Raw genomic sequence first — 26,791 nt, forward strand, 5'->3', positions numbered from 1 at the left:
AAATACATTAAGAGAGCCTGGCAGGGAGCGGAGTAATAGATCCATGGGAGCGGAGCATGGATCTATATACGCATATATGTCTATGGGCTGGAGCCATGGGGCTGGAGCGGAGGAGCGGAGCCGCCACCGCAGTAATGGCGGCCGCTCGACTTCCGGGTTTTGCTGGATTCGTGTATATTTAAAATGATCAAAGCCTGTTAATAACTCTGGTGTCATCAAATGAAATATGTCTGACATCTATATGCCAACACAATCACACGCTAAGGTTTACTGTTTATGTGTAAACCAGAATGTGCAACAACAAGGCTTCTCCAGGAGGTGGTAAAGTCTGAAAAAAGTCTGACTTTTAAGTTAATATTCATTCTAAATCAAGTCAAATCAATCCAGTTTATGACATTACTCGGGATGTGAACATGACATTACAGTAATCACTTATCTAAGTCAACTGCGTCTTGTTGGTACAGCACCAGGACATGTCAGTGGTCTGCCTCGTTATCAATGATCATAATTTGTCATCCTTTAATCATAATCATTTGAGCCATTTTTTTCTCTCAAATTTAGAATATTACTGTCCTGCAAAGTGAAGCATTAATATTCCTTTTCACTGCTTTGCTGACGATGTGGAGGTTTACTTGCCATTAAAGGCCCCTTCTAAAGAATCTCTTCATGCTGTGTTTAATTGCATGAGGGATATTAAGACATGGATGGACTTCAATTTCTTACGACTAAATGAAAGCAAAACTGAGCTTGTCCTGTTTGGTCGCCCTGACATGGTCCAGGTTCTTACCAGCTTCATTGGCCAACTAGCACCTTATATCTCTCACAGGCAAGGAATCTCTGAGTTATTATTGATGGGGCGTTTAAATTAGACGTGCAGATCAGCTCCGTCGTCAAGGCTAGCTTCTTTCAGCTTCAGGCTTCTAGCCAAAGTTAAAGGGGACCTATTATGAAAAACACGTTTTTTCTTGTTTTAACATATATAAAGTGGTCTCCCCTCACCCTGCCAGCACAGGGGAGACAAAATACCATGAATTTCTGCAAGGTCTCTGACCCCGCCGGACAGAGTCCCCCAGTGTCACGTGGTTTTTTTTGAGCCGATTAGAATCTGCTCCTGTCGTTACGTAACGACAGGAGCAGATTTCCATAGGTTCAGCCTCCGCTGCTGAAACCACGCCCACAACCAGCTCTCTCCGCTGCTGGAGCGGGGCTTCCTTCAGCCAGTCGGACGCGGCGCCACGGCGGAGCGGATCCGGGTTAAATCATCCAGGTTCCCGGGTGGTTTGGGAGCTGGGTCCTCGGGGGTCTGTCCCAGGCTGGACCAGCTTCACCCTCCGAGATTTTCAGGCAAATCTGTCGGTTTGATCCCCGGTAACGGGCGATGCGCCGCGGATGCGCCCCGGAGCCGATCTGTGCGCCCGCCGTGGAGTTGCGGCGTCCGCCGCACAGCATCGGCCGGGCAGATCCGGCTGAAATTCCGCTGGTCGGTCCCCGGGAGTCCCTGCTACCAGTCCAGGCCGGTTCCTGCGGTCCCGGCCGGTCGGAACCGGTCAGATTCCCCCGTTAAATCCGCGGTGATGCGCGCTGCCCCAGCAGCGCTGCTCCCGGGCGCCCCGGCGTGGCTCCGGGGCCAGCGTTCAGCATCCGCCGGGTAGATCCGGCTTAAATAGTGCATAAATGTTATTAATATACAACTCATATTTTATTTTTTTAACAATAAAGTTTCCATTTGTGAAAATTCAGTGTTGTAATAATTTACAGGCTCGGGCTGCTCTGGCGGAGCAGGTTTATGCTCCTCCCCTCCTACACGTCATTCAGGGAGCCAATCAGCACAGAGCCTCATTATCATACCCCCCCCTTCCCTAAAAATGAGGCGCAGAAAAAGAGGTTAGAAGCGGTAAAACTAGTGACACGGCCCACAGGCTGGATTTATGATTTATGTAGAAAAAACAAGCTTTAGATTGTTTTTAAGACATTCAAGGCCTGTTTAAAATATACATTAAATGCCATAATAGGTCACCTTTAAACCTTATCTTAAAAGGGCTGATCTTGAAAAAGTTATCCATACCTTCATCACACCGCGCTTGGATTACTGTAACTCCCTCTACATCGACAATGGCCAGTCTGAACTCAACCATCTGCAGCTTGTTCAGAATGCAGCAGCTCATCTCCAAACTGGGACAAAGAAACGTGAACACATAACGCCGGTGCTTTCCTCACTCCATTGGTTTCCAGTTAGGTACAGGATTGATTTTAAGATCCTTTTATTTGTTTTTAAGTCTTTGAATGGACTGGTCCCAGATTATTTATCTGACCTTTAAGGTGCACCAACCCCCCAGTGCTCTTAGGTGAGCTGACCAGATGATCCTGGACGTACCTCGATCCCTCATGAAGACCAGAGGAGATCCAGCTTTTGCAGTTGTGGCTCCCACGCTGTGGAACACTTGGCCCCTCTCTGTGCGGTCTGCCAATAGCCTCTCCATTTTTAAAACGCGTCTTAAAACCCTTTTGTGCTCCTTGGCATTACTGGATTTTATCTCTTATTTTAATGTTTATCGTTGTTAATTGATGATGATTTTTACTCTAAAGCACTTTGGTTGGCCATAGGCCTTTATGTGTGCTATATAATTAAAGCTGACATTGACATTGAATTAAATAATACACGTTTTTGATGCTGATGTTTTTTTTAAACTGGTGGTGCATGACAAATGAATGAGCTGTGAAACTAAAACGCAGTGCAGTGAAAAAGGCAACATAAAACCTAGCAGGCTTCAAAGAGCTTTTTATTTGATCTGAGAATATATTAATATGAGACTAATGATATCGTAGGCTATAAATAGACTATACAAGAATTATATAGACAAAGCCTAAGATTACATTCTGAAATAAAATGATGGAGGTAAACAAAGGGAAAAAAAAGATTTGAGAATCCCAAATGATTAAATTATCAGCATTCACAGTGGGTTGCCATAGTGCCATACTGAGCGCAGCACAAGGACGCGTGCACTTTCCCTGTACCCTGTAGTGAAAAATACTCATCTTGGGTGCAGAGTGCCGTGACAACACTTTGATGCACCCAATTACAACATGATCTAATAGAGCTGCAAGACAATGAAATGGAAGCTCGTTTTGGAGATGCCCCATGTTTCTGAGCGGTACAGTATAATCTAAGTTCAAAGAGACAATGTAACTTACAGAAGAAAGCTTTAGTGTGGAAAGAGATCTCCAAACACTAACAGAAACATTTATTTCTCCTTTTTTTCACACTAAAATTTTGTTTTAACATGATCAACTGGCCGTGCAGCTCCAGATCGTACATGCTTCTGGGAGTCTACTTGGTGCTTGTTTCTCTAGCATGCTGTCAAACTTCTCCCACTCGGCCCGAAAAACCCTCTGGAATAAACAGCGTATACTGTACATGCAGCAACCACAAGTAGAAAGACGCAGCATGTATCCATTAACTTGAAAAAATAATCAATGTCCACTTCCCAAAATCCTCCATGGTCGCCTAGCAACCAGCACATACGCATCCCATCTGAAAGGTGTTTAATACAATACATACACAAGTAAATATGATATAGAGATAAAACAGAGAGTTCATGAAAACAACATTCATTTTTATTGTATTTTATTTCATATTTTTTCAATCTACTATTGGCACAAAGACTGAATTAAGGTCTCTTTAAGCAGAAGAACAAATAAATAAAAGCATAAACGATAATTAGTAAATAATCAAGGTCTTCGACTGACTGCCCCAAGCTGTGCAGCTTGTATTTACTCGCTCAAAAGTACCGTTCTAAAAAAAGGATCCACACAAATCTGCAACACAAACCGTGCTACAAATTGCTAATACTGATTTTAGATTGACGTACATGCAGCTAACCCAAATTCATGATCTTATAATCCAGCTGTTCAGTCTGCTATACAGATAAAAAAAAAGGGAGACACATGGCCAGGCAGATGGTGACGTCAGTGCCTAGAGCATTTTTAACTGGTTTATACAGATAAACAGCACGTTTTTTTGTTTATTTTTGTTTTTTTCTTAATAAAATGGAAACAAGAGTAATGATTATATCACGCGATGTGTAGTGCTTTATTTTCTTCTTTAATGAAGAGTATTACAAGTACGGAAAAGTCATCACCTTTAATGAGGATCTGAAGGATTTTTATTGAAATACTGTGTTGGCCTTATTATTCTTGGGTTTAAAGATGCAATCACCTTTGTTTGTGGCATGAAAAAGATATATTTCACGATATTAAGTTTACCCTTAAAAAAAGTTTAAAGTAGCAATGAAAATGCCCTGTTGTCATCAAACCATTCTTTGCAGAATTTCAGCAGCATCAGAATGAGCTGGCAAGCTTTTTTCAGATCCCACAGAGCGCTCTGTGCCTTCCTCTCCACGGTGGTATCTCCAGACCAATGACCTTACAAATGAGCATGCCGCATCACTGTGAGAGTGTGTGTTTCTGGGCGGTGCAAAGTGGAGTACAGCGCATCTCAGTGCAGCGTATCTGAGAGCAGCAGACCGCAGAGAGGCAGGCACATCCGCCGCTGGAGGGATCAAATCCGTACCATCTGACGCTCAAGGATTTATGGGTTTAGTCAAAATTGCTTTTCCCACTGTGGAGATTAAGCACCGTAGGATGTTTTCCACTCAGGCCGTAGAATAGCCCAGTGCAGCTGCAGCTGCTCTTGCTGTTTTTTCCTCTCTCTTATCGGCTCCCGGGCTGGAGAAGGGAATGTCTCAGGAGGGCAGAGTGCTCCAAACCCTGGCGGGGAGTAGAATCTGATTGACAGGAGAGGTCCGTCCTCTGGGGAATGTGAACCATGCAGGTGGACGCGGTCCTTGTGCTCTTCTGCATTTGTCTCGCAGGTGCAGCTGGAAAGATGGTCCAGTCAAGAGGTCACAAGCTGGAACCCTACAAACAAAGCAGGTAATGGCAAACATGTGCAGCACATCACATACATACACTTGTGTCACAAAATTATGAAAACTTTGCTTGTAATTTAAAAATCATTGTGGAAAGTTTTGTCCCCCACGGGGGGATTTTTGCTCTTGTAGATATTTATGCACGATGTTGTCCTCTGTTTCCTGTATCACCTGTGCAGCTCCCTCCCCCTCTGAAAACAGACTTATTCAGACAACAGATTGCAGAGAAGAGAGAGGGAGACCTAAATCCTCACATCTATTTATGTACTACGGGTAAATGCTGTGTTCTCTTGCCCCACAATTGCTGCAGGGCAGTTAACAACCATTTCCCCTGCCAGCAGCAGTTGTAGTCAATGTCATTTTCAGGTGATTATTTAGGCTAATTGCTGCCTTGTTAATGCACCGCTTGGATTAGATGTTTTAGTGGGGACTGGACTAGATCTGGGATTCGCTAAAACATCCTTGTATCAGTATGTTATTGATTGAATTGGCTTCAGCATCGGAAGTGATTAAGAGAGGATTGTATTTTGTTGCTGTTAAACAAACTGTGTAGTTGGATAAACGGCACTATGGGGCAAAAAAAGGAGAAACGTTGACATTTAAGAGAAAGGAATCCACATTTTTTGAAGTACTTGAATAATAGAATAACTGTTGAGCTTACAGTCAGAAAATTGAGTGTTTTCTCACTGCTTTTCAGTGCAGAGAGCAGAATGTGGGCGAGCAGATTTAACTTTACATATTTTAGTCTCAGGCTTAAATCAGAAAGGGTTCAGTAAGAACAATTATTTTTTGTGTAAAAGATGTAGAATACCCTAAAATTAGTTTTTTTCAGATCGCTGTCAATGATTCAAACAAGCTAGACGTTTACAAATAGATAAAAAAAGTGTCCGAATTAAGAAGAATTTTGAGGTGTAAGTCCAAGATGAAGGTCCCACTTAGCACTCATTTAAAAATTCCTACTTTTAAGGTTACAACACTGATGCAACATGTTCCGACACTTTTTACCTGAAATGCTCCATTTTAGCGGCTCCCGTCGAAAAAAGCCTTTCTGCTCTGATTGACCAATTTATTGGTCAAAATGGTGGATGCAGACCGATGTATTGTTTGTTTGAATTGTGCTAAACACCGCAAGCCACGAGTCACAGACGCCTTAAATTAAAACTATCAGATGGCCTTTTACGTGTGTTGAGATTCTGTTACTTACTTAGTCAGTCAGTTATCATTTATTCTTACAAGTGTAAAGACTGAAAAAGTCAAATGCAATGTAATAACCCACCTTTCTTCATTGAAAGTGCTTTTTTATATGAAGAATTGTCTGAAATCTAAAATAACACACAGTCAGTTTTCACATTATAGAAGCTAGAACATTAATATACTGAATTAGCATTTTTGAATGAAACATTGCCTGAGTTATTAATCAGTTGATTAATTCCCAGCCAAACGGTTTAAAGATTAGTTTCTGCTTCTGTTCTGAACTGATATGTAGGTATCCGTAGTGGGACACCCCCCATTGTACCCACGCCGGATGGTCACATAAGGACAGATCAGGTTCATGCAAAACGTGCAACTGTGGTTGGTCCATTTTGCAGGTTTCTTATCTGGCCACGGCTTCTTTTCTGCTATATTCAAGTTGGATTGATTGCTATGATTTTAGTGGAAGGAGCTATTGTTCACCATTTCTCTGCTCCAGGCTGCACAACTTTGTTTCAGTTACCTTGTCAAGGGATGTAAACAAAGGGAGAAGGAGGCTTTAAGAGGCTGTCCACGCGGGTAACAAGTGTTTGAAGATGTTGTTGGTATTTATGTCGGCTTTGCTGATGCATGAATCAGACATGAGGATGTGCAATGTTTCTGCTTGTACCTGGCACTTCCATAGTAGAAGAGTGTTGTTCAGTTTGTAAATATACTCTAAAGGAGCCTGTCAATGTTCCCCTGATTTAGTGGCAATCTGCATCATTTTCTTGCCGACTACTCACCGCTGCCTCAGATAAATAAATGCAAAAGGAAAAATAAAAATACATTTTGCAAAAAGTTGAAAGTCTGTTTGTGATCCTAAATTGTGAACCACATGCAGTTTTTACATTAGAGGTGTCTTTGGTTCACTTGCATGAAGGGGAAATGAGTCTGTCATGCTTCGTTTATATGGACTTCAGGGAAAATATTTTTGAAAAATCACAGGTGACAACAAAAATGGCACAGATGATGTTCAAAGCTGCTACACCATACTTGATATACAGAAATAATTGTACTGAGAAACCTGAGACATACAAACTTAAGTGATGCAATTGCAATAGCGGCTTTAAATTAAAATTTTAAAAAATAAACAAAAAAATCATTAGGGCCAAAATCTTTTTCTATTTTTTTATTTTCTTTCTCAGTTAACAAAATTGCCACAGATACTTTTAAAGCCAAGCCTTGGCAGATATATCAAAAGGATTTTGGATTTCCAAAACATCTGGGGGATGGTGTAACAAGCATAACGGTGTTCTCCCTGGCAATGCTGCTCCTTTTTATCAAATTTTTTTATAGATATATGCCATGCTTTTTTTTGTGGTTGTCATGGCAACCCAGCCCTGGTGAGCCTTCATCGGTGCAAGTAGTTTCAGTTCAAGTAAAAAAAAAAAAAGCATGAAAAGCCATCAGATGATTGAATGCCTCCCGCTGAAGTGTGCAGACATGTTTGTTCAGTCTGGCACAAGTAAATGGAAAAAAAACGGAGTTTCCCAGGAATAACAGGAATAGATGGGACCCTTTAATAGATGCACAAACAAGTTTATGTTGTAAAGATCTCAGCACAGAGCCCAACTGAAGCCTGCAGCTTGAAGTCAGCAAATATCTTTTCATTCATATCTGGTGAAGACGATAAGACTCTCCCGAACAGACTCAAATGTCATTGTATGCCTCTAAATGCTATCAGCACTGAATGATTTACATCTGCTTAATAAACTCAAGAAACCCTGTCAAAGCATAATCCTGCATTTGGTTTCACTATCACTTTTCATGCAATAACTGTTATTTATAGATCAAAGGCAACATAAAAAAACAGTCTGTTTGCTGTTAATCTGAGTGAGAAAGGCATATTTGAAATAGCGTCACTGCTGCAGTTCTTCTGCACATCCTGATAAAACTGTCAGAGTTCATGCCATGGCAAGTTTCATTTACTGAGGGGACCACTGAGTGATTAAGATGATCATCAAGTACAGTCTTAATCATTTGTGGTGCAAAACAAGGGCTGAGAGTTGATGTGTAATCTTACCATGCAGCAGCATTGTCCTGTTATCAAAGCAGCATCTTTTAATTTATTGTGTTTCTCCTCTCTTAGTTAAAAGTCACATCACACCACTTTTCTCCCTGTTGATGTGTGCGGTTTGTGAATACAAATCAAATGGAAATCTCTCTTTGCTTTTCTCGCAGCTGCAAAAAAAAAAAATCTCATGTACTCCTCCTCTCCCGTCTGTCATCACCCCACTCCTACTCTCCTGAGTGTGAAATTGTGAAAAAGCATGTTGGTGCTGCTGGCGTGAGTTTGTGGGAGTTTTTTCACATCATTACTTTCTACCCTCGACGCCTTAAGGAGGAAGAGTTGAGAGGAGGATTTGTGTAGGGCAGAGGAGGCAAAAGGAAACATCAGAGGAGAAAAAAAAACCCTTCAGGATGATTTGGAGCAGTTGCTGGATGACTTTTGCGACACATTTCGTTGACTTATATCAGCCGAGATCAGTTTCTGACTATGATGGAACTGATTCAAACGATGAAGATATTTTCCTTCAATTCTCAAAACAGAATCTTGGAAATTCTATTTAAAGGTGCAACTTGAATTATGTTGCTGTTTGTTGCGATTGTGTTCATTCATATAAATATTCAAACACATACAAATCGTGACCATCCACACGTTGTCACCTGATTTGGGTTTTTCTGCCTGCATCCCTGCCTTTGAAGGGCAGCGTAAACTGAGGTGTCCAGAATGTCCTGAGCAGAGATGTGTCCCAGTAACCCCAACGAAGCCCCAGCGGGGACGCTGGCCCGCGGGCCGGCGGCTGCAGGGAGCAGCAGAGGTGAAGTCAGAGCTCGCAGCGGGGTGGTGTGCAGACAGACAGTCTGATGTGTGCCGTGGGAAGACAGGGTGGGGATTGGACAGGCATTTCTGCCAAGAGGATTAGGAACCAGCTGCTGGATAGGCGTAGATGTGTAGCCCTGTGAGCTTTCAGTGGAATGGCACCGGAATACTTTTATTTTCCTGTTGTATTTCCTGTTGTATTGCTCTGTTTTGTTTCTGCGTTTGTGTATGGTGTTCATTCATTGTTACCTCTCTTCTTCTGTGCTGTTTCCATAATTCATGTCCATTATTTTTACTGGGGTCGGAGGTTTGCCACAACCTGCTAATTCATTAATCCATTTCAGGCTTTCTTGAAGTCGTCATTGTGTCTTCTGCTTGTGGCCTGAACATGATGCTTAACGGCAGTCTGCAGTAACTGGAAAGTGAGAACAGAATAAACACTTTCTGGCTCCAGACTGGATGATTGAGAAACTGCTCTTCGGCCCTTTGAGTGATTTGTGGATCAAATGCTTTTGATGTAACCAGGAGGAGCTTACTACAACTTCTTGAGGAGAAAAAATGATTCTTGTTTTCTAAAACAATACTGATTCAGGCTTTAAAATCACAAACAATATTTCATTTCATTGTATTTATCATAAAAAGGAAAGCTAAAAGTTACATTATCAGCTCGTCAATAATAAGATATATTATACGTATATGTACACCTACACTGGTGTTTCAGGTCTTTTCTCTATTATAATGATAATACTTTAATATTCACTCACTCATCAGGCAAAATTATATTAAGCATCAAATTTATACATAATTTAAGGCATGCTTGTTGATTTGTAATCTATGGTTTTAAATGGCTAGCTCCAGTGAGCTCTACTTCTGAGTTGTGAGTAAATACCTAATCCCTTTTCTTCTTGAAGTTGATATGGGTTTCTGTGCCGTTAACTGTAATGACTAAGAAAGTACTGTTACCACTTTTGGGTTTGCCACCCAATCTTTGCGGGTGGAGATTTGGTTAGCATCTATCTTGGTCCAGCTTTGACTTCGTGCAGCAGCCAGATCCTCTGATCGAGCAGCTTCGCCTTGCACCATTTCAGAGTCCTTCCAAGCTGACAGGATTGCTAGGAAATGCCAAAGTTTGATCAGCTACATGTGCTTTACCCAGGTCTTTAGACTTCATCAACCCATCACTCATTGCTTGGGGGTCATGTCTTGGGTCTCTGGAAAGCGCCTAGAGACAACTTCTGTTATAATAGACGCTATATAAATTGAATTGAATTGAATTGAATTGAACCCGTGGGCCACTAGGCCCGTGAACAGCTGTCACTTTTGTATGAGGATACTTGGACACATTTAATCAGAATTAATGCAAGTTAACCTTGGTTAGCATCACGTGTTAGCGTACACCAAGCCAGCCAAGCTCAAATAAAATGTCTAACTTGTAGTACCTGAGCTAGTGGGCATGTACTAACCGGTTCTCAAGCCTGCTGGTTTCCTCTGTTTTTGGATAACCCAGGGTTGAGCGGTTTTATTTCCCACCAGCATGGCACTGTGCAGTAAAACCGAAATGATGCTTCAAAAACATTCTTCAATTAATGTTATGAAAGGTTAAAAAAAAAAAGGGGGAGAGATATTGATAATTATATTGTTATTGTAAATATTATTTCTTTTTTTTGCTATGCCCTCAATAAACATATCTATACAAAAACATTCTTCAGAATATTATTACTGATGTCAGGTGACTCTGTTCTTTCTGTGGTGTCATATCAGTGGATGACACATGAACTTTCTTGTGATATGCATACTTCATGTGGTCAGAAGCAAAATTACTACATATAGTTTCTTTAAATTACAGAATTTCAATAACCTATCACCAGTCAAAATGAGTGATTGTTAGTTCTAAGAAAATTTTATATTTTGGATTTTAAAGCAAAACAATCCATATTTATCCATTTATTGAGTTGTGTTCCTTTCATCGTTACTGTTTCTATGTTACAGGTCACGAAGAGACACCACAATGGATGGGGAAGGCGGGGACAAATCTGGAAGGCAAGTTTTACTAGCCATCTTCCATAATATCTGTCCTAATTGTATTTTACACTGAAGGCTCAGTGTCATACCTCACTAAGGGCACACAGTCTCTGTGACACACCCCTGTTGTTTTGATTTTCAGCCCAATTTTCAAACGAAGCCCAGACCTGACAAAGTCTCCAATGACAAAATCGGAGCAACTCCTGAGAATAGAGGACCACGATTTCACCATGAGACCAGCGTTTGGAGGTTGGAAAAGCTGATTAACCCTTTTAAAGGAAAGGTCGTCTGACCATATTTAGAGCAAAAGATTGTAAAAAGCTGCATGTTTGGTTAATGCAGATGTAATATGTGCAGTTGTCTTTGGTTTGGGCCAAGCAGGCCTGTAAGCGCTAATCTCTAAAAGACCTTGGTGACACCATCCTGCAAACTGGGCTGGTGTTTCCAATTACAGCTCAGTGCTTTACATTGCCAGAGTTAATACACATCTTTTCCCTCCCTATATATTCATGAGATTTGATTTCTGCGTTTTGAACTGAATGATTGTGTCAAGTATGCCGACAGGATTTTGTTTCCGAAGATTGTGATAATACAAAATACATATAGTCTGTATGTCTTTTTAGATGTCTTTATCTTTTTACTTCTCGGCCGAGGCAAATAATCACAAACACAAGAGCTTTATGTGGCGGAAACAAATCATCCATGACGGCTTTCGTTTTGAGACACGTGCCGTGTTTATCAGACCACTTTTAATCACACCGCAATCTGCTGCTGCAAACACACCAAGTGACCGTTTCCAGAATCCTTTTGCAACGTCCGATTTTAACCGTGAAGTGGAAAAGAGAGCTGGATTTCATCCACCCCTGCATCAACTTTGATCCACTATCATGACCTGATTGTATTTGTGCGCTGTTGGAGGAGGAGGATGATGCAGGGTAGAGGGGAGGAAATAGGTCAAAAAAAGAATCTGAGCCGGGATGTCACAGTTGTAGCATAAGCGGTTTGCTCTATATTTGTGTGATTCCTTGTTTTTCTTTTCTTTTTTTTCCCCCGAAAAGGTTAAAACAGTGTCAGTAATGATCTTGTTGGTTGTTTTATGCCACTTTCACGTTTATAACCAACAAAAATTATCTCATTTAGATATAACATGATAAAATAACCTTTTCTAAAAGTAGATTTTCTGTTAATTTTGTGGGGTTTTTTCAGGTCCTCCGATTCCTGTTGGTGTAGATGTTCAGGTTGAAAGTCTTGACACCATCTCTGAAGTGGATATGGTAAGTATGACAGAGATCTGAGGTTCATATATATATATATATATATATATATATATATATATATATATATATATATATATACATTCCCAGCTAAGACATCGGCCCGACATTTCCTCTGATTCACAGCATCCCTTTTAGACAACATGGGTGGCATTTTTTAATAGCAAATTAAAGTACTGCATCCTCCTCTGAGCGACACTTGAAACAGTTTTTCTGTCCTGTAGGACTTCACCATGACACTGTACCTGCGACACTACTGGAAGGACGAGCGGCTGGCGTTTCCGAGCACCAACAACCAGAGCATGACCTTTGACAGTCGCTTGGTGAAGAAAATTTGGGTTCCTGACATGTTCTTTGTCCACTCGAAGCGCTCCTTCATCCACGACACCACCACCGACAACGTCATGTTGAGGGTTTATCCTGATGGCAACGTGCTCTACAGCCTCAGGTAAATGTTTGAACCCCCAATCTTGGAGGATGTTCATTACACTGCTTTATTTTTGTGGTTTTTGTTAAACACATCTTAACAATGTTTTAAGGTCTACCATTAAGGGGATATATTAAGAAAAATATCAATTGTCCTGTGGTTGAGACCATTTATCTGGGTGTTTAAAGTCTCTACCAATTCAAAAACTCTGATAAACTACAATCATGTCATTTTATTTAATTGAAAGATTTCCGTCTGAGTAAACGGTGACGATGTGCAGGGTTCTGTGACATCACAGACCAGATCAGAGACAAATTATTCAGCCTCCCCATCTTTATCTGCACCCCATTTTCCCGTAATACTGCATTGACTTTTACCTCATAAAATGACCAACACACAGCTTTCATACCAATTTCAAAAGCGGAAAACTTAAAGTAACTGACTGATCGACAGGGAACCTGACCCCAACAAGACAGCTGGAGCTAATTCAACAGAGCGGGGAAAAATAAGTTGTTATTTCCAGTCAGTTGTGTTTAAAATTTGGAGACAGTACAGACAAAATTGGGGAAGCTGTAAAAAAAAAAAAAAATTCAGGAAGTCCAAGAAGGACACAAAAAACAATGTCTTGAAAACAAAACATGTGCCACAAAAGGAAAATACAAACCAACTGGCATAAGCAGGATTTAAAATGTGTTTGACCAAAATGTAATAAATCTAATGATATTGATATTAAATACGTCACCGCTGACACCTAAATGTAAGAAAATGATAGAAGTAGTCATAGACTGTGGACGGCCGGTTGAAAGGGATGAATAGTGAATCTGTAATGGACCAGGAGAAGATGCCACAACGTGTATGTTGAAATAAAAGAATTAAAAAAGACAACTGTCTGAAGAGAACTAACAGAGCTCCACACTCGAAGACATTACCGTGTCAGACTCTGTACTTTTTTGTAATGTTGAAAACAATCTCAGGCGAGGAGACATAACCAAGGAAATACAATTTATTACCCCACAAGGAGAATTGTTTCAACTCAACAAAACATATAACACATTCTGTATTACCATCGAGAAAACTCTGCTTGAATCTTTATTTATGCCACTTTTGCTCAAGTTTCACACCTTTCAAATGTATCAAATGTAAACCTGTGAGCCTAATATCCACCAGTCTGTTCTGATGGATGTTAAATCAGAGTGGTTTTATCTCTGCTATCGTTGCCACTTTTCTCGCAGAGTCACGGTCACTGCCATGTGCAACATGGACCTCAGCCGCTTCCCGCTGGACACCCAGACCTGCTCCCTGGAGATAGAGAGCTGTGAGTCCGTTCACCAAAGCACGAGAAAAATACGTCAGACGGGCCCATTCGTCTGCTTCAACGCTGAATCACAAACACGAAGCAATCAATAAATGACTAAACGTTCAACAGTGCTTGAAGGTTAACAAACCCTTTAAACGTATCTAACTTAGAATTGAATATGACCTAAAGAATATGATCAGATTTATGCACGAGCATCATGGGGAACGTAAGGAGCGAAAGAACGCAAGTTTAATTGTTTAATTACAGAGGGTGAGAATGGAAAACACACACACAAACACACCCTTAGCTGTGTATCTAGTCTTCTTTAATTTCATATCAGACATCACATCCCTTATCCAATCAGAGAATGAGGGCGGGGCAGCATCCTTGCACCTCAAAAGGATCAGGTGGCGACCTAAAAGTGCACAGAAGGCCATGATTTGATGATCCCCAGCTGGTAGTTTCAGCCCTTCAAGAATTATTCCAAATATGGATATCAGCAGATTTGGAACAACTTTAACAGTTGAGACAGTAGCAAGTGTTTTTAAAAAGATCCCCTTCTGCAGAAACATGGAAATGACTCAGGAATCACAAGTAGCACCAATATACGACGGAGTATTAGGGCCAAACTAAGACAAAAAAAAAATATAGGAAATTACGAGAATAAAGTCATAATATAATGAGAATAAAGTCGTAAAATTACGAGAATAAAGTCATAATGTTGCGAGAATAAAGTTGTAATATTACGAGAATAAAGTCGTAACATTACGAGAATAAAGTCGTAACATTACGAGAATAAAGTCGTAATATTACGAGAAAAAGTCGTAATATTACGAGAATAAAGTTGTAATTTATGAGAATAAAGTCGTAAGTTATGAGAACTCTAACAGGAAGAGCAGTATTCTCCCTGTGTTAAAATGAGGAATATTGAGCATCTTGTGAAGTTATATTTATATATTTATAATATATTTAATATTACGACTTTATTCTCGTAATGTTACGACTTTATTCTCAAAATATTACGACTTTATTCTCAAAATATTACGACTTTATTCTGGTAATATTATGTCTTTATTCTCGTAATTTTACGACTTTATTCTCGTAATGTTACGACTTTATTCTCAAAATATTACGACTTTATTCTCAAAATATTACGACTTTATTCTGGTATTATTATGACTTTATTCTCGTAATTTCCATATTTTTTTTTGTCTTAGTTTGGCCCTAATACTCCGTCGTACCAATACTATCACGGGTCTGTTTTCTAATTTTTTTCATAGGATAAATGCTGGTGTGTTTTAGTAAATGTCCTCTACAGTCCTCATGCTGCTTTGTGCAGTCACAGAGAAAAAGTCAAAAACATTTTTGCATAATCCACATGAGCTTTCTTCTTACACACTCCTGAGCCCCTAACATGTCAAATGTGCCATATATCTTACGAAATCCTGTGAAAGTTTCTGGGCCGACTCCTGCTTCAAAGGGAATACACTCCTTTAATTTTGAGTCCCTTTCCTCTTGCACCATCCCCTCGATTCCATCGCTGGTTACCGCACTTTCTATGAAAACACTGTGACTATCGCAGCCTCTGGGGACAGCTGGTGGGAGTTAAAGTCTTTTATTTGTATAGTTTTTAAATCACATATTGTGTTTACATTCCCATACAGCTTTGTTCATACTAAACCAGTTCTGATTCATTTTGTCTTGCACATTTATTTCTTCTTCTTTATTTTTTTTAAACTCCCAACAGATGCCTACACGGATGATGACCTGATGCTGTACTGGAAGAAAGGCAACGAGTCCTTGAACACGGATGACAGAATATCTCTGTCCCAGTTTCTCATCCAGAAATTTCACACCACCACTAAATTGGCTTTCTACAGCAGCACAGGTACTCTGACAGCTCCACAAGAGAATTAACGCTTAAATAAATCTTATTTTACTTTGTATGCCCATATCAAAAGAAGAATTAATTTTTTTATAGGTGAAATGAACACCCCTTTAGATATCACGACGGTGTAGTGATATTTATTCTTTGCTAGGTAATGTAATACATGAAATTCCTGCCAACTGCTTACACTTGCCTGGAAATCCACTGTGAGAACATTACAGCCTTCTCATTCCAACACGCTCATTTCCAGCAACCTGGAGCATAAAATAGGATTTTGTGTTCCTGTCTTTCTCAGCCAGAGTCACAGGAACGCTCTGCTTCAAGAGTTGACACAGCTCATTAACAGCAAATAACGGTGTTGTTACTTCTTCCCAGGTTGGTACAATCGTTTGTACATCCACTTCACCCTGCGGCGCCACATCTTCTTCTTCCTGCTGCAGACTTACTTCCCTGCCACTCTCATGGTCATGCTGTCCTGGGTGTCCTTCTGGATCGACCGCAGGGCTGTCCCTGCCAGGGTGCCTCTAGGTAGGCAAGGCTTTCCTTTCACTGAAACCTCTGCAAAGGTTGTTTTTCTCATCTTTTCTTTGCCAATTGTCTGTTATTTTGCTGCGTGAAGGCAAAACCTACATGGCTGAATGTCACGACTCATGAAGAGGCAGAGCGGCTCTGCTCACCGTTATAGTTAGAGGTTCATTCTGAATGATCCATTTAGACCTGAGGCAACATATTGGTATACCTGTTCCTGAGTGCTTTTGGTTTAATTTGAATTTAGGTTTTGAACTGCTGGTGTGAATAAAGTCTATAAAATCCAAACTGGCATCATGAGCAGTGGACATAGGCTCTGAAATCAAACATCATTCAAGGTGATGTTTGGAGGAAAAAAAGCATTGCATGTTAAATATTATATGGTGCTATTCCTTCTCACAGCAGTTCAAACTGCTTTGTAACAGGGATGCAATAGTTTATAAAAGATGTACAAGAAAAAGCTAATGGAAAATGTCCCAGACCAGTGATGGATCTAGGGTTTTCCTAGGTAACGGGCCAAGGACCGTGGTTGCCCATGAAGGTGATTTTGTCTTCAGAAACAATCCTCTTTTTACTTATAATTATTTCATTTTATTTCAACGTTTTAGCACACAATCCCTATTTTTGTTGAGGTGAATTTAGTCAATTTAAAGGAGCATGAGGCTCCTTTTAAGAAATTAGACTCTCTAGCGCCATCCTTCGCCACGACGGTCGTTGGGGGTACTGCAGCCAACAGCGAAGCCGGCACGGGAGAACGGGGAGAAACGCGCATGCAGCGTCATGTGACGTCACATCCGCAGCCCAGCGCGGGAAATTCGGCCCCACAATTGCAGCACATTTTGCAGCACACAGCCTGTTCAAGGCAACGGAGAGATACACTAGAGGGCTCATTCTTTTTGGTTTGGAACGCTTCATCTGACATTATTACTAGAAAAGTTAAAAAGTATACAAATTTTTTTCATAAATCCTGCCTCAATCCTGCATCATGCTCCTTTAATTGAGTAAAGTTTCACACCAATTTTGCAGAGTTGCACTACTTTCAAACACATATCACAATAAGAGAAGCACACAGATTAGCATTATTTGTACAAGACAGTGAAGATTAGGTAGTTAAGTAACATCTTGCTGCCGCTTTTTGATTTAGTGCCAGTTAAACTGAGTGACAGCAGCGCTTAAACTTTTTTTTGCACATTAATGACAACTAGCATGGTGATTTGTGACCAATGAACTCATTTATCAGTCTTTGGCTGGTCAAATGTGTTCTAGTCTTCCTGTTGGAACAGTATGATCCAAACGTCCTTCGTCTGTGTGTTTCATTTATTGATAGTGGAAATGCTTCTAACTGAATGGCATCCATCTATAAAGGGATCGTTGGAAAAAAGACAGGCTAGGGGCCCTTCAGGGGGGCCAGTTTCCACGTGGCCCCGTCCATTGAACGCCCATGAGGCCCTGCTCCTAGAACCACCCGTGTCCCACACGGTTGCTCTGCCAATAAATGACTTAAACGAGGTGTGACAGATATTTGGCCAAATTACTTGGTTTCTCGAAGCTTTTCTGTAATTGAGTGGGCTCGTCAGACAGATCCACATTTCTACTAAACCTTTGGAAAAAAGTGAGGATTTTTGTGAAATCATAGCCAGGAAAGATAGACAATGAAATAAATGTAATAAGAAAGAAAATCCTTTGATCATATAATATTGCCATCGTCTGACTTCAACCTCTTAGCTTGGAACAGTCGGAGCAGGTTTGGTTCATTAGTGACTTGGTTTTCAGAACCTTTTTCTCTGAGATTAACTGGGCCAGTCAGACCACCTCAGACCCACTTCTGTTCATCCATTACTGCTAAAGAAAGAAGTTGGCAATTAATCAGTCATGCAGAAAGAAAACCCTTTAAGCCACAGACTTTTGAAGAATTCATGTCTTGGATTTTAAGTTAAACAGAACATGAAAGTTAAGATTATTGGGGGAAAAAAATCACACATAAAGAGAAATAGAAAAGAAAAGAAAAGAAAAGGCATTTGCAAACAGTTTCGTTTCGAGCCTGCATTTAAAACTCGCTACCGTTGCGGCACCTTAGTTGTTTCCTGAAAACATTTTTAGTTACTGCAGATACAATCAACAGATTGATCCATAGATCCATACTGTTGATCGAAGCAAACTCACAGGTTTATAGTGCTAAAACATGCTTCGTGAGGTTGTTCCCTCCTTTTTTAATGAGTTTATGCTTCAAGCTGCAACACAGAGCGGGGAAACATTAAAACAGGGTTTCACAAAACTTTCTGACGCAAATTAAATAGTTCAGTGGCATCACATGTAGAGGTTTGGTTACAGATTTACTCGACATGTGGGCCGGGATTGGAAGAAAAAAGGTAAAGGAAAGAGTGTTGGATGCAGACGTTTCCCGCAATAAAGACGTGGACCCTCTGATGACGATGGATGTGACTTCCATCAAAGAAATAGATCTTGAAGAACAACAGCGAGACGTTTAGGATTGTCAAAGCACTTTCTGTTGTACCCAGATGGTTATCTTGTTGTTCAGCACTGCATACCTGATGAAACTGTAAAGGATTACAAATAAGCATGTAAAGGTTTGTTGCTGCTTGACATCTCAGCCCCGATGAGAGACGTGCACCAGAGATCCCGTAAGCTCAGAGATGATACCAGTAAGTGTGCATACATGTGTGCTGCAGATCCCGGCAGTGAGGAACGCTTGCCCAGAATTTCATTATAAACCAAATCATCATAGTTTATAATGAATTTAATTTGAATCTCTATTTACTTCATTTTAATCTAGTTAATAAAGAAAACATGGAATGGAGCCATGCTGAGAAGATGTCCAGATAATACAGAAATTCACATTGGTTTCCTGTTAACTCCAAAACACTTTAATGTCATCCCTTCAGGGGGGTTCAGACCCACCCACCTCTGATGTGAAATGACAAAATAGAGAACTTGCTATGTCCTCACCATGATTGTAAAAGACGTTCCAATGTGGGCAACAAATATACAATGACATTAACTGAGAAAAGGCCTCTAACTCGACGGGCAGAAAAGCTGGAGTAAAGCATTTATTTACTCATTTATTCACTGAAAGTGGGGAGATAAAAAGGAATATGCATTAACATTTAATACTGAACCATGAAATAACATTATTTTATAGCATGTCACATGCTGCGGTTTAGGCCTCCCAGCCCGGTGACATGGTAATCTACAAAGCTGCTGTGACTGCGCTGCTCGTCTTCTCCCCTGCAGGCATCACGACAGTGCTGACCATGTCCACCATCATCACCGGGGTCAACGCCTCCATGCCGCGGGTGTCCTATATAAAGGCGGTGGACATTTACCTCTGGGTCAGTTTCGTCTTTGTCTTCCTGTCGGTGATAGAGTACGCGGCGGTGAACTACCTCTCAACAGTGCAGGAGAGGAAAGAGCGGAAGCTGAGGGAGAGAGTAAGTGCTGCCGGCCTGCGGGTGCAAAGCCCTTCATGCAAACTCACTATTATTGTTAATCAACAGAGGTGTCAAAAGTATTCACATTCATTACTCAGGTAGAAGTATAGATACTAGAGTTTAAAAATACTCCTGTAGAAGTTGAAGTATCAACTCAAGTTTTTTACTCAAGTAAAAGTATAAAAGTACTGGTTTCAAAACTACTTAAAGAGCATATTGCAGGTTGGAGACCCCTGTGAATCAATGTGTAGGAAAATAATGTAGGAAGTGAATTTTCATTGAAATACGCATAAATATATACTACAGTGACCTCCGGAGTTGTTTTTGTGAGAGTATTTTACTTCCGCATCTGAAAAAGTTGAACCGGAAGTGACGTCGCATTGGGGAGCGCAGTGAATTCAACAATAGGAAAAATAGTGGATCTTAATGTTATTTGTGACACTGAAGAGGTTGTGAATGTGTATTCACACCAATATGACGGGCCACAGCCTTATAATTACGAACCCGTTAGGCCCCCCACGTTCTTTTGATTGACAGCTGAAACTCGCTTTTTAAAAGGCTGATTTATGGGTCCGCGTTACACCAACGCAGACCCTACGGCGTAGGTTACGCAGCGACGCACAGAACGCTGCGTGCGCCGCGTAACCTACACCGTAGGCTACGCCGTCGATTTTACGCGGAACCATAAATCCGCCTTTATTCACTGCAGCACTCCTGCTCCGTGCTCCTGAAAGAAACTCCGAAAATAACTCCTTAAAAACGGGTGAGTATTTGTAATCTGTCTATGTTTGTACTTTCTAAACAGAAAACAGGCTTATTATCTTCTCTTTTTTTTTAAAAGCATCCGAAATAGCCGGGTATTTTTAAAACCGAATACTTCCCCCCCTTCGTTTATCCACATTACATCGTTGTTAAAAAAAAAAAAACCTTCCACACAGAACCGAAGATCTGCGTTTTCGACCACTTTCATAAGCACAGACCTGTAGATCATCTGGTCTTCCGGACTCCGGGCCGCCTCTGCGGCGCAGTTACCCCGGGATCCGCGCCTCCTCCTCGGGCAATGAGCTGGAGTTTCCCCGTGTCCGCCACGGAGCTGCCGCGTTAATCGACGCAGCCCTGCTGCAGCCTTGCTGCAGCCCTGCTGCGCGTCGCCGCGTACCCTACGGCGTAGGCTCCGCGTCGGTGTAACGGTGTCAAGAGCAGAGACCATTTATTTAATAAATAGCTTGGAGGACAGATGGTGGATCATCTGCAGTTCTGGATCGCACGTTAGACGTCAGACTCAGAGCAGATTTGTTGTTGTTTTGGAGCATAATGTGACGTTCGAAAACGCAAAACTCCGGTTGTCTCTGTCTACACCAGGTCTACACGCATCCAGAGGTGGAAAAAGTACAAAAATATTGTACTTAAGTAAAAGTACAAATTTTCTGCTTGAAAATTACTTAAGTAAAAGTAAAAAGTACCCATTAAGAAAATTACTTAAGTAAAAGTATAAAAGTACCTCAACTTAAATATAATAAAGTACCAAAAGTACATGGGTTAAAATGTACTTAAGTACAAAAGTAAAAAGTACAAAGTACAAAGTACAAAGTACAAAATTCAAAGTACAAAATTATTTTCAAAAGGATTGCAAAGAAATTAAGGATCCAAGAATTTGCTTACAACTCTAAATAATGGTGATATTATTCTGACCCCTTTAGTGTTTGTTTCCATTACCCCATTTTAATGTCTCCCTTTGCTCATCACTGCTGCTGTCCCCCATTGGCCCCGCTGACAGGTCCACCCCCAGCCTGTAGTATGCAGTGACAACATTAAGCAACCCCAGCTGATAAAAGATGAGACTTTTGAACTTTTAAATGCCAAAACCACCTTAGAAGGGGTGGAATCAAAGAATGATGCGCATGGACACGCGTCGGCTGCCGCTCAAGGCTGATTTATGGTTCCGCGTTACACCAACGTACCCTACGGCGAGGGTCTGCGTCGATTTAACGCGGAACCATAATTCAGGCTTCAGTCCTCCTCGGTACTCGACGCGGCGGCGGTTCCTCCGGCCTTCCGGCCCGCCTCTGCGGCGCAACTCTCCCGGGAGCTGCGGCTCCTTCTCGGTATATTCACGCGCCCCCCTTCCTTCCCGTCCCCCTTATGGTTCCGCGTTAAATCGACGCACACCTTACGCCGTAGGCTACGGCGTAGACAGTGCGTCGCAGCGTACCCTACGCCGTAGCTCTGCGCCGGTGTAACGCGGAACCATAAATCAGCCCCCGTTGTGCTGTTCTTTAATTTGTAGCGAGTAACGACGTGTCCAATTTTAAATGTAGCGGATTAAAAGTACGATTATTTCCTTGAAAATGTAACAAAGTAAAAGTAAAAGTACAGAAAAATGAAAGTATCAATAAAAGTACAAATTCTCAAAAATCTTACTTAAGTAAAATAACGAAGTACTTGTAGTTCGTTACTTTACACCACTGCACGCATCTACATAAACGGAGTTTTCAAAAATCTTCCCTTTGCCCGGAGTTTTTTTAAACATTCGTTTATTTGTGTTTTCATGTGGATGACAGGTCCAAACGTAGGAAAATATCTTGGGTTTAGCAGATACCCGGCTACGTGTGTACGGGGTCTGGGCATACAGATGGGGCAGAGCTGTGGAGACTGCTCCCTGGTGTGACGTCATATGACGCTGTGTTCGAAAAAAAAAAGCGTTTGTACGAGCTTGGCTAAAATCAGCCACTTTTTCCTCTGAATAAGTGCCCTTATGTCTTGTAAAACATATTAAATCCTACATTAACTTCTCACATAGTCATTTTCACATAAGGTCAGGTATCATTTTTGAAAAAATTCTAACCTGCAATCTGTCTTTAAAGTATAAAAGTAAAAGTAATGTAAGGGGGAAAAAATCCATTAAGGACAAAAGCCATTGAAAATGAATGCATCTTAGTATAATGCAAATATATTAAAGAAGCATATATGTGTACTATTGAGCATTAACATGTGTTTCAGAGAGCAGAAGATATGATGACTAGTTGCCTATAAGTATTGTAATGGTGCAAAAAGTCAAACTTCAGGCATGTTATCATTTATCCTAACCTTTATTGGAATGTACATCCAAGTTTAGTTGCAGGAATCTGAGGGAACGGATGTAAGAACAAAACTGGACAAGAACATCTGAGCCACAACCACAACCAAATTCACTCTATCCGGATGGAGCAATTTAACTGGATAGTTTTTTTTAAAGGCCGAAATGAAATAGAGTAACAAGGCTGTTTTTAAAATGTAAGGAGTAAAAAGTACAGATAATTGTGTGAAAATGTAAGGATTAAAAATAAAAAGTCGTCTGAAAAATAATTACTCCAGTGAAGTATAGATAACCAAAATTTCTACTTAAGTAAGGTAATGAAGTATTTGTACTTCGTTACTTGACACCTCTGTTAATCAATCAGTAGCCAAAAACATGGAGTCATATTCACCAAAAGTATCATCTCATTTCCATCATGGTTTATATTTTAATATTAAAAAAAGGGTAGATATTGGTGTGTGGGGATGTTTCAGGAGTCAAAATGCACAATGCACAGACTATAACATAATGGTTAAGGATTTATTTAAAAGGTGGGTTGTTTTTGACTCCGGTTTAAGTCGTGATGGTGGTTGGGTTATAGCTTGAACGTAGACTGGCTTCTTTGGGGTCTGATGGCGGGAGGAAACAAAGGCTATGTCATCATATACACTCCTTAAGCTCCCACGTGTGACTCTGGAGCGGCCTTACGACGACGCAACGGTGCAACCAAACTGAAAGACAACCAACCCCACCCACACAGACACAAAAAGGAGCCACTACCACAGAGCTCAGATTTTGGTTTCAGTTGCCATTGTACCGACAGTCGGGTTCTCCACATCCTAAAAGGATTAAAAAACTCTGCTTTGGCTGATTTATGCGCCTATAATGTTCTCCACAGCTTCTGAGACATACCCACTCTTGACCTGATTTTATAATAAATATTTTACACTTCAAAATACTTCTAAACTGGCAGAAACACAAATGAATAATGTAGGTACGTTGCCAATAAGCAAATGAATATTTTCTAAATTGGTTCACTTAAAGCTGCTCTCAGGCCTATGGCAGTTATTTGTGGGACCGTAATGTTCCTCGTCTGCCAACTGCTGTGGCATATGGAGCCAAATTTGCCCACATACCCTGAGGAGCATTTCCAGCACAAACATCATTTCCTATAAATGTTTAATCCCAAAGTTATTCAAATGTATTAAGTTTGCTGAAGAAGAGAAAAAAAGGATGAAGTTGTATCTGATCTTGTGCTGTTTGTCCTGCTCAGCTGCCGTGTACCTGCGGCATCGGCAACCCGGATGACATGATGGTCGACCCCCAGATCACCGGCTACGGCGCCATGGACGTCAACACAACCGGGAATTATGGGATGCCCGAGAACGGCGGTCGCCAAGACCAAATCCTGGCCCAGGTGGCGCTCAATGACCCACAGATTGCAAGACAGATGAAGTCAACCAGAGGTTACGTTAACATCTGGATAGACACCCATGCCATAGACAAGTACTCCAGGGTGGCTTTCCCTGGCGCGTACCTCCTCTTTAACATCATCTACTGGTCCATATACTCATAAGCTGGGATGTGTTAAACAGCATGAGGGCGGCCCGCGACTGGACGGCGGGAGCTCAGCTCATTTATGCTCGAGCTGCAACGATGACTCTGTGCTGCGCAGGATTTTCAGAGAGAAACTGCTCATTGGATGGATGGAGATCCCTCCCAGATGGGTAACCATTGCCTTCTCGACCCAGCCACTTAAAACTGATGAGTTTGGAAAATGAGCTCCTGACAACCGGGACAGCTGTTGTCACTGTTTTTCCATTAAATCTCCGTGTTTTCATGTCGTCTCTGCAGCGCGGCCGGAAATGTGTTTGGACGTTGTTGTCCCCCAAGGACTGACCCCAATCGGAGGTGAAAAAACACAGACTGGTGACGTTTTACGCTGCGTTTCGGTTGTCCATGCGGTGGCTGCGACCACGTGTGAAAACAGGCATTTCACTGCCATTCTCAGTGCATGAGTGCATCCTCTTTTCTGTATGACCTCTATGTGACAATCAGCGACAAACTAAAAGTCTTCAAAGGAATTTTAACACGTTGCGATAAAGGTTAATTTGCTTTCTTGTTGAGAGAAAATCAATAACACAAATCCAGCACTAGCTACGTTGGAAATAAGAGCTGTCAACTGGGACAGACAGCATAATTGGATTTGAGAAAAATTTACCCACCAGCCCCTCGGTAGGCGTTTTATACCGACCTTGTACTTTTATGATTTGACAAGTGGCTTCATGGTCGTTAGGTGGGAAGTGGCAATCAGAGAAGATCTGGGACGATCTTTTCAGCATCTTGGTGTTATGACACGTAAATGAGGCATGATTCATCCTCAATTCAGACTAACCCCGGCCCACACTCGCATTACTCCAGTCTCAATGGGCTTTAAACATACTGTACACACCACAGACGGCATTAGAAAGATAAACATAACCCCTGGTTTCTGGATTACTGTGTAGAAGCCTCAGGTTTGGTGTTCAGGCTATTACCATCCTTGCTTCTTGTCTGTCTACCCCTCCAACAGCCACGACTCAAAAGCAAGTTTTTGTGTTATACAGTAGTAATTTGGACAGATGTAATGTATGCACATGTCAACTGAACTGTTTGGCAGCAGCTTACGTTTATTAATTTTTGATTCATGTCACAGATGTTTTCTCCAAAGCAACTGGCAAGGGGGGATGTGGAGTTCAACATCTCCCCCGAGGACACTGACATGTGAGGTGGGGAAGTTTGACAGGAATCCAGCTAGTTTGGTCAAATCCTCCACTTCATTTTCACTGGAAGTCTGAGAAGCCGTAACACCACATGCTCACAGATGGTTGTGACTCGTCAATTACAAGTCAATTGATCCTAGAGTGTAATTTCCTTCATCTTTTTTAATATTAATTAGATTTTATCTTTTATTTAAGTCTTACTTAGATTAAAAAATATATATAAAATAAGATTTTTTTCAAAATTGACATTTTCTAATAGACTCCTGAGGTTCGCCCCCTGCTGGTCATCGGAGAGAATCACATTTAAATGACTGACACCACTTGGCTAAGGCACTTGGCTGAGTTTGCTCTACAAGAAAGCAAATAAACTTATTTCCAAAAATTTGGAAATAGTCCTTTGAACAATTAATATTTCAAAATATGTTTCTCTTAAAGTTCTAGGTTCTTTATTTTTGCAGCATGTTCAGTATAATGAAGTTTATTTTGCATTTTCTTGTGAGCTGTATGTCAGTGCAGTTGTTTTGCTGACAATCTTCTGCATTGCTTTTATCTGTGTGATTGGGGGGGAAAATGAGGAAAAAGACAATATTGCAACTGGTTAAAACTACAAATGTAAAAATATGTGTTTAGAAAACCCCCCAAATTTATAATGGTATTTACTTTTATAATGTCCTTATTTATTCTTTTTTTTTTTTTTTTTTTTTACATAACTGAAGCTGATCTCCTTCATTTGGTGTTGTAAGGCTTCAAGGTTCACTGTGACTTGTTAGTTGCTAGTTTTATCATCTTTTTCATTTTGTTTAGCAAAGAGAGAGATGAATATAAAAAAATATATTTTGGTGTTTAAATGACCAAACATTCAACAACTGATTAAACATGTTTAAATGTGGGAGCAATGTTGAATAAATGTCAATATTTGTTTTTCAGGTGTGGTACATCACATTCAGAGGAATGTGCATGCCAAGTTTCCTGCATCTAATATGAGGAAACAAAAGGTTTTGCGATCCCGCTTTTTTTGCCAACTTCAATTCAAATCAGCTTCTTATCAAATGAGGTTGACAGACACAGTTTTCCTTCTAACATTTTCAGTCCTGGTTCCAATAT

The 26,791-nt window shown here is 40.9% G+C and overlaps 1 protein-coding gene across 1 annotated transcript; it reads left to right on the top strand.

Moving 5' to 3' along the window:
- Positions 1 to 4,530: 4,530 nt before the first annotated feature.
- On the top strand, positions 4,531 to 26,773 carry LOC133462020 (gamma-aminobutyric acid receptor subunit rho-1-like). Its single transcript, XM_061743097.1, has 10 exons — positions 4,531 to 4,932; positions 10,975 to 11,025; positions 11,150 to 11,256; positions 12,214 to 12,281; positions 12,506 to 12,729; positions 13,941 to 14,023; positions 15,753 to 15,893; positions 16,269 to 16,421; positions 19,674 to 19,870; positions 24,199 to 26,773. Exons 1-10 carry the CDS (start codon positions 4,826 to 4,828, stop codon positions 24,499 to 24,501), a joined length of 1,434 nt encoding a protein of 477 aa, XP_061599081.1. The 5' UTR covers positions 4,531 to 4,825; the 3' UTR covers positions 24,502 to 26,773.
- Positions 26,774 to 26,791: the final 18 nt, after the last annotated feature.

This window comes from Cololabis saira, chromosome 16, assembly GCF_033807715.1.
Source record: "Cololabis saira isolate AMF1-May2022 chromosome 16, fColSai1.1, whole genome shotgun sequence".
In the NCBI taxonomy this organism is placed as follows: Eukaryota; Metazoa; Chordata; class Actinopteri; order Beloniformes; family Belonidae; genus Cololabis; species Cololabis saira.

Bases quoted from the DNA above. Each gene is read 5' to 3' on its own strand.
- LOC133462020 (XM_061743097.1), top strand. From the start codon at position 4,826: ATGCAGGTGGACGCGGTCCTTGTGCTCTTCTGCATTTGTCTCGCAGGT. The intron at 11,257-12,213 runs GTTGGAAAAGCT...GGGTTTTTTCAG, and splicing joins CATGAGACCAGCGTTTGGAG to GTCCTCCGATTCCTGTTGGT. The intron at 14,024-15,752 runs GTGAGTCCGTTC...AACTCCCAACAG, and splicing joins CTCCCTGGAGATAGAGAGCT to ATGCCTACACGGATGATGAC.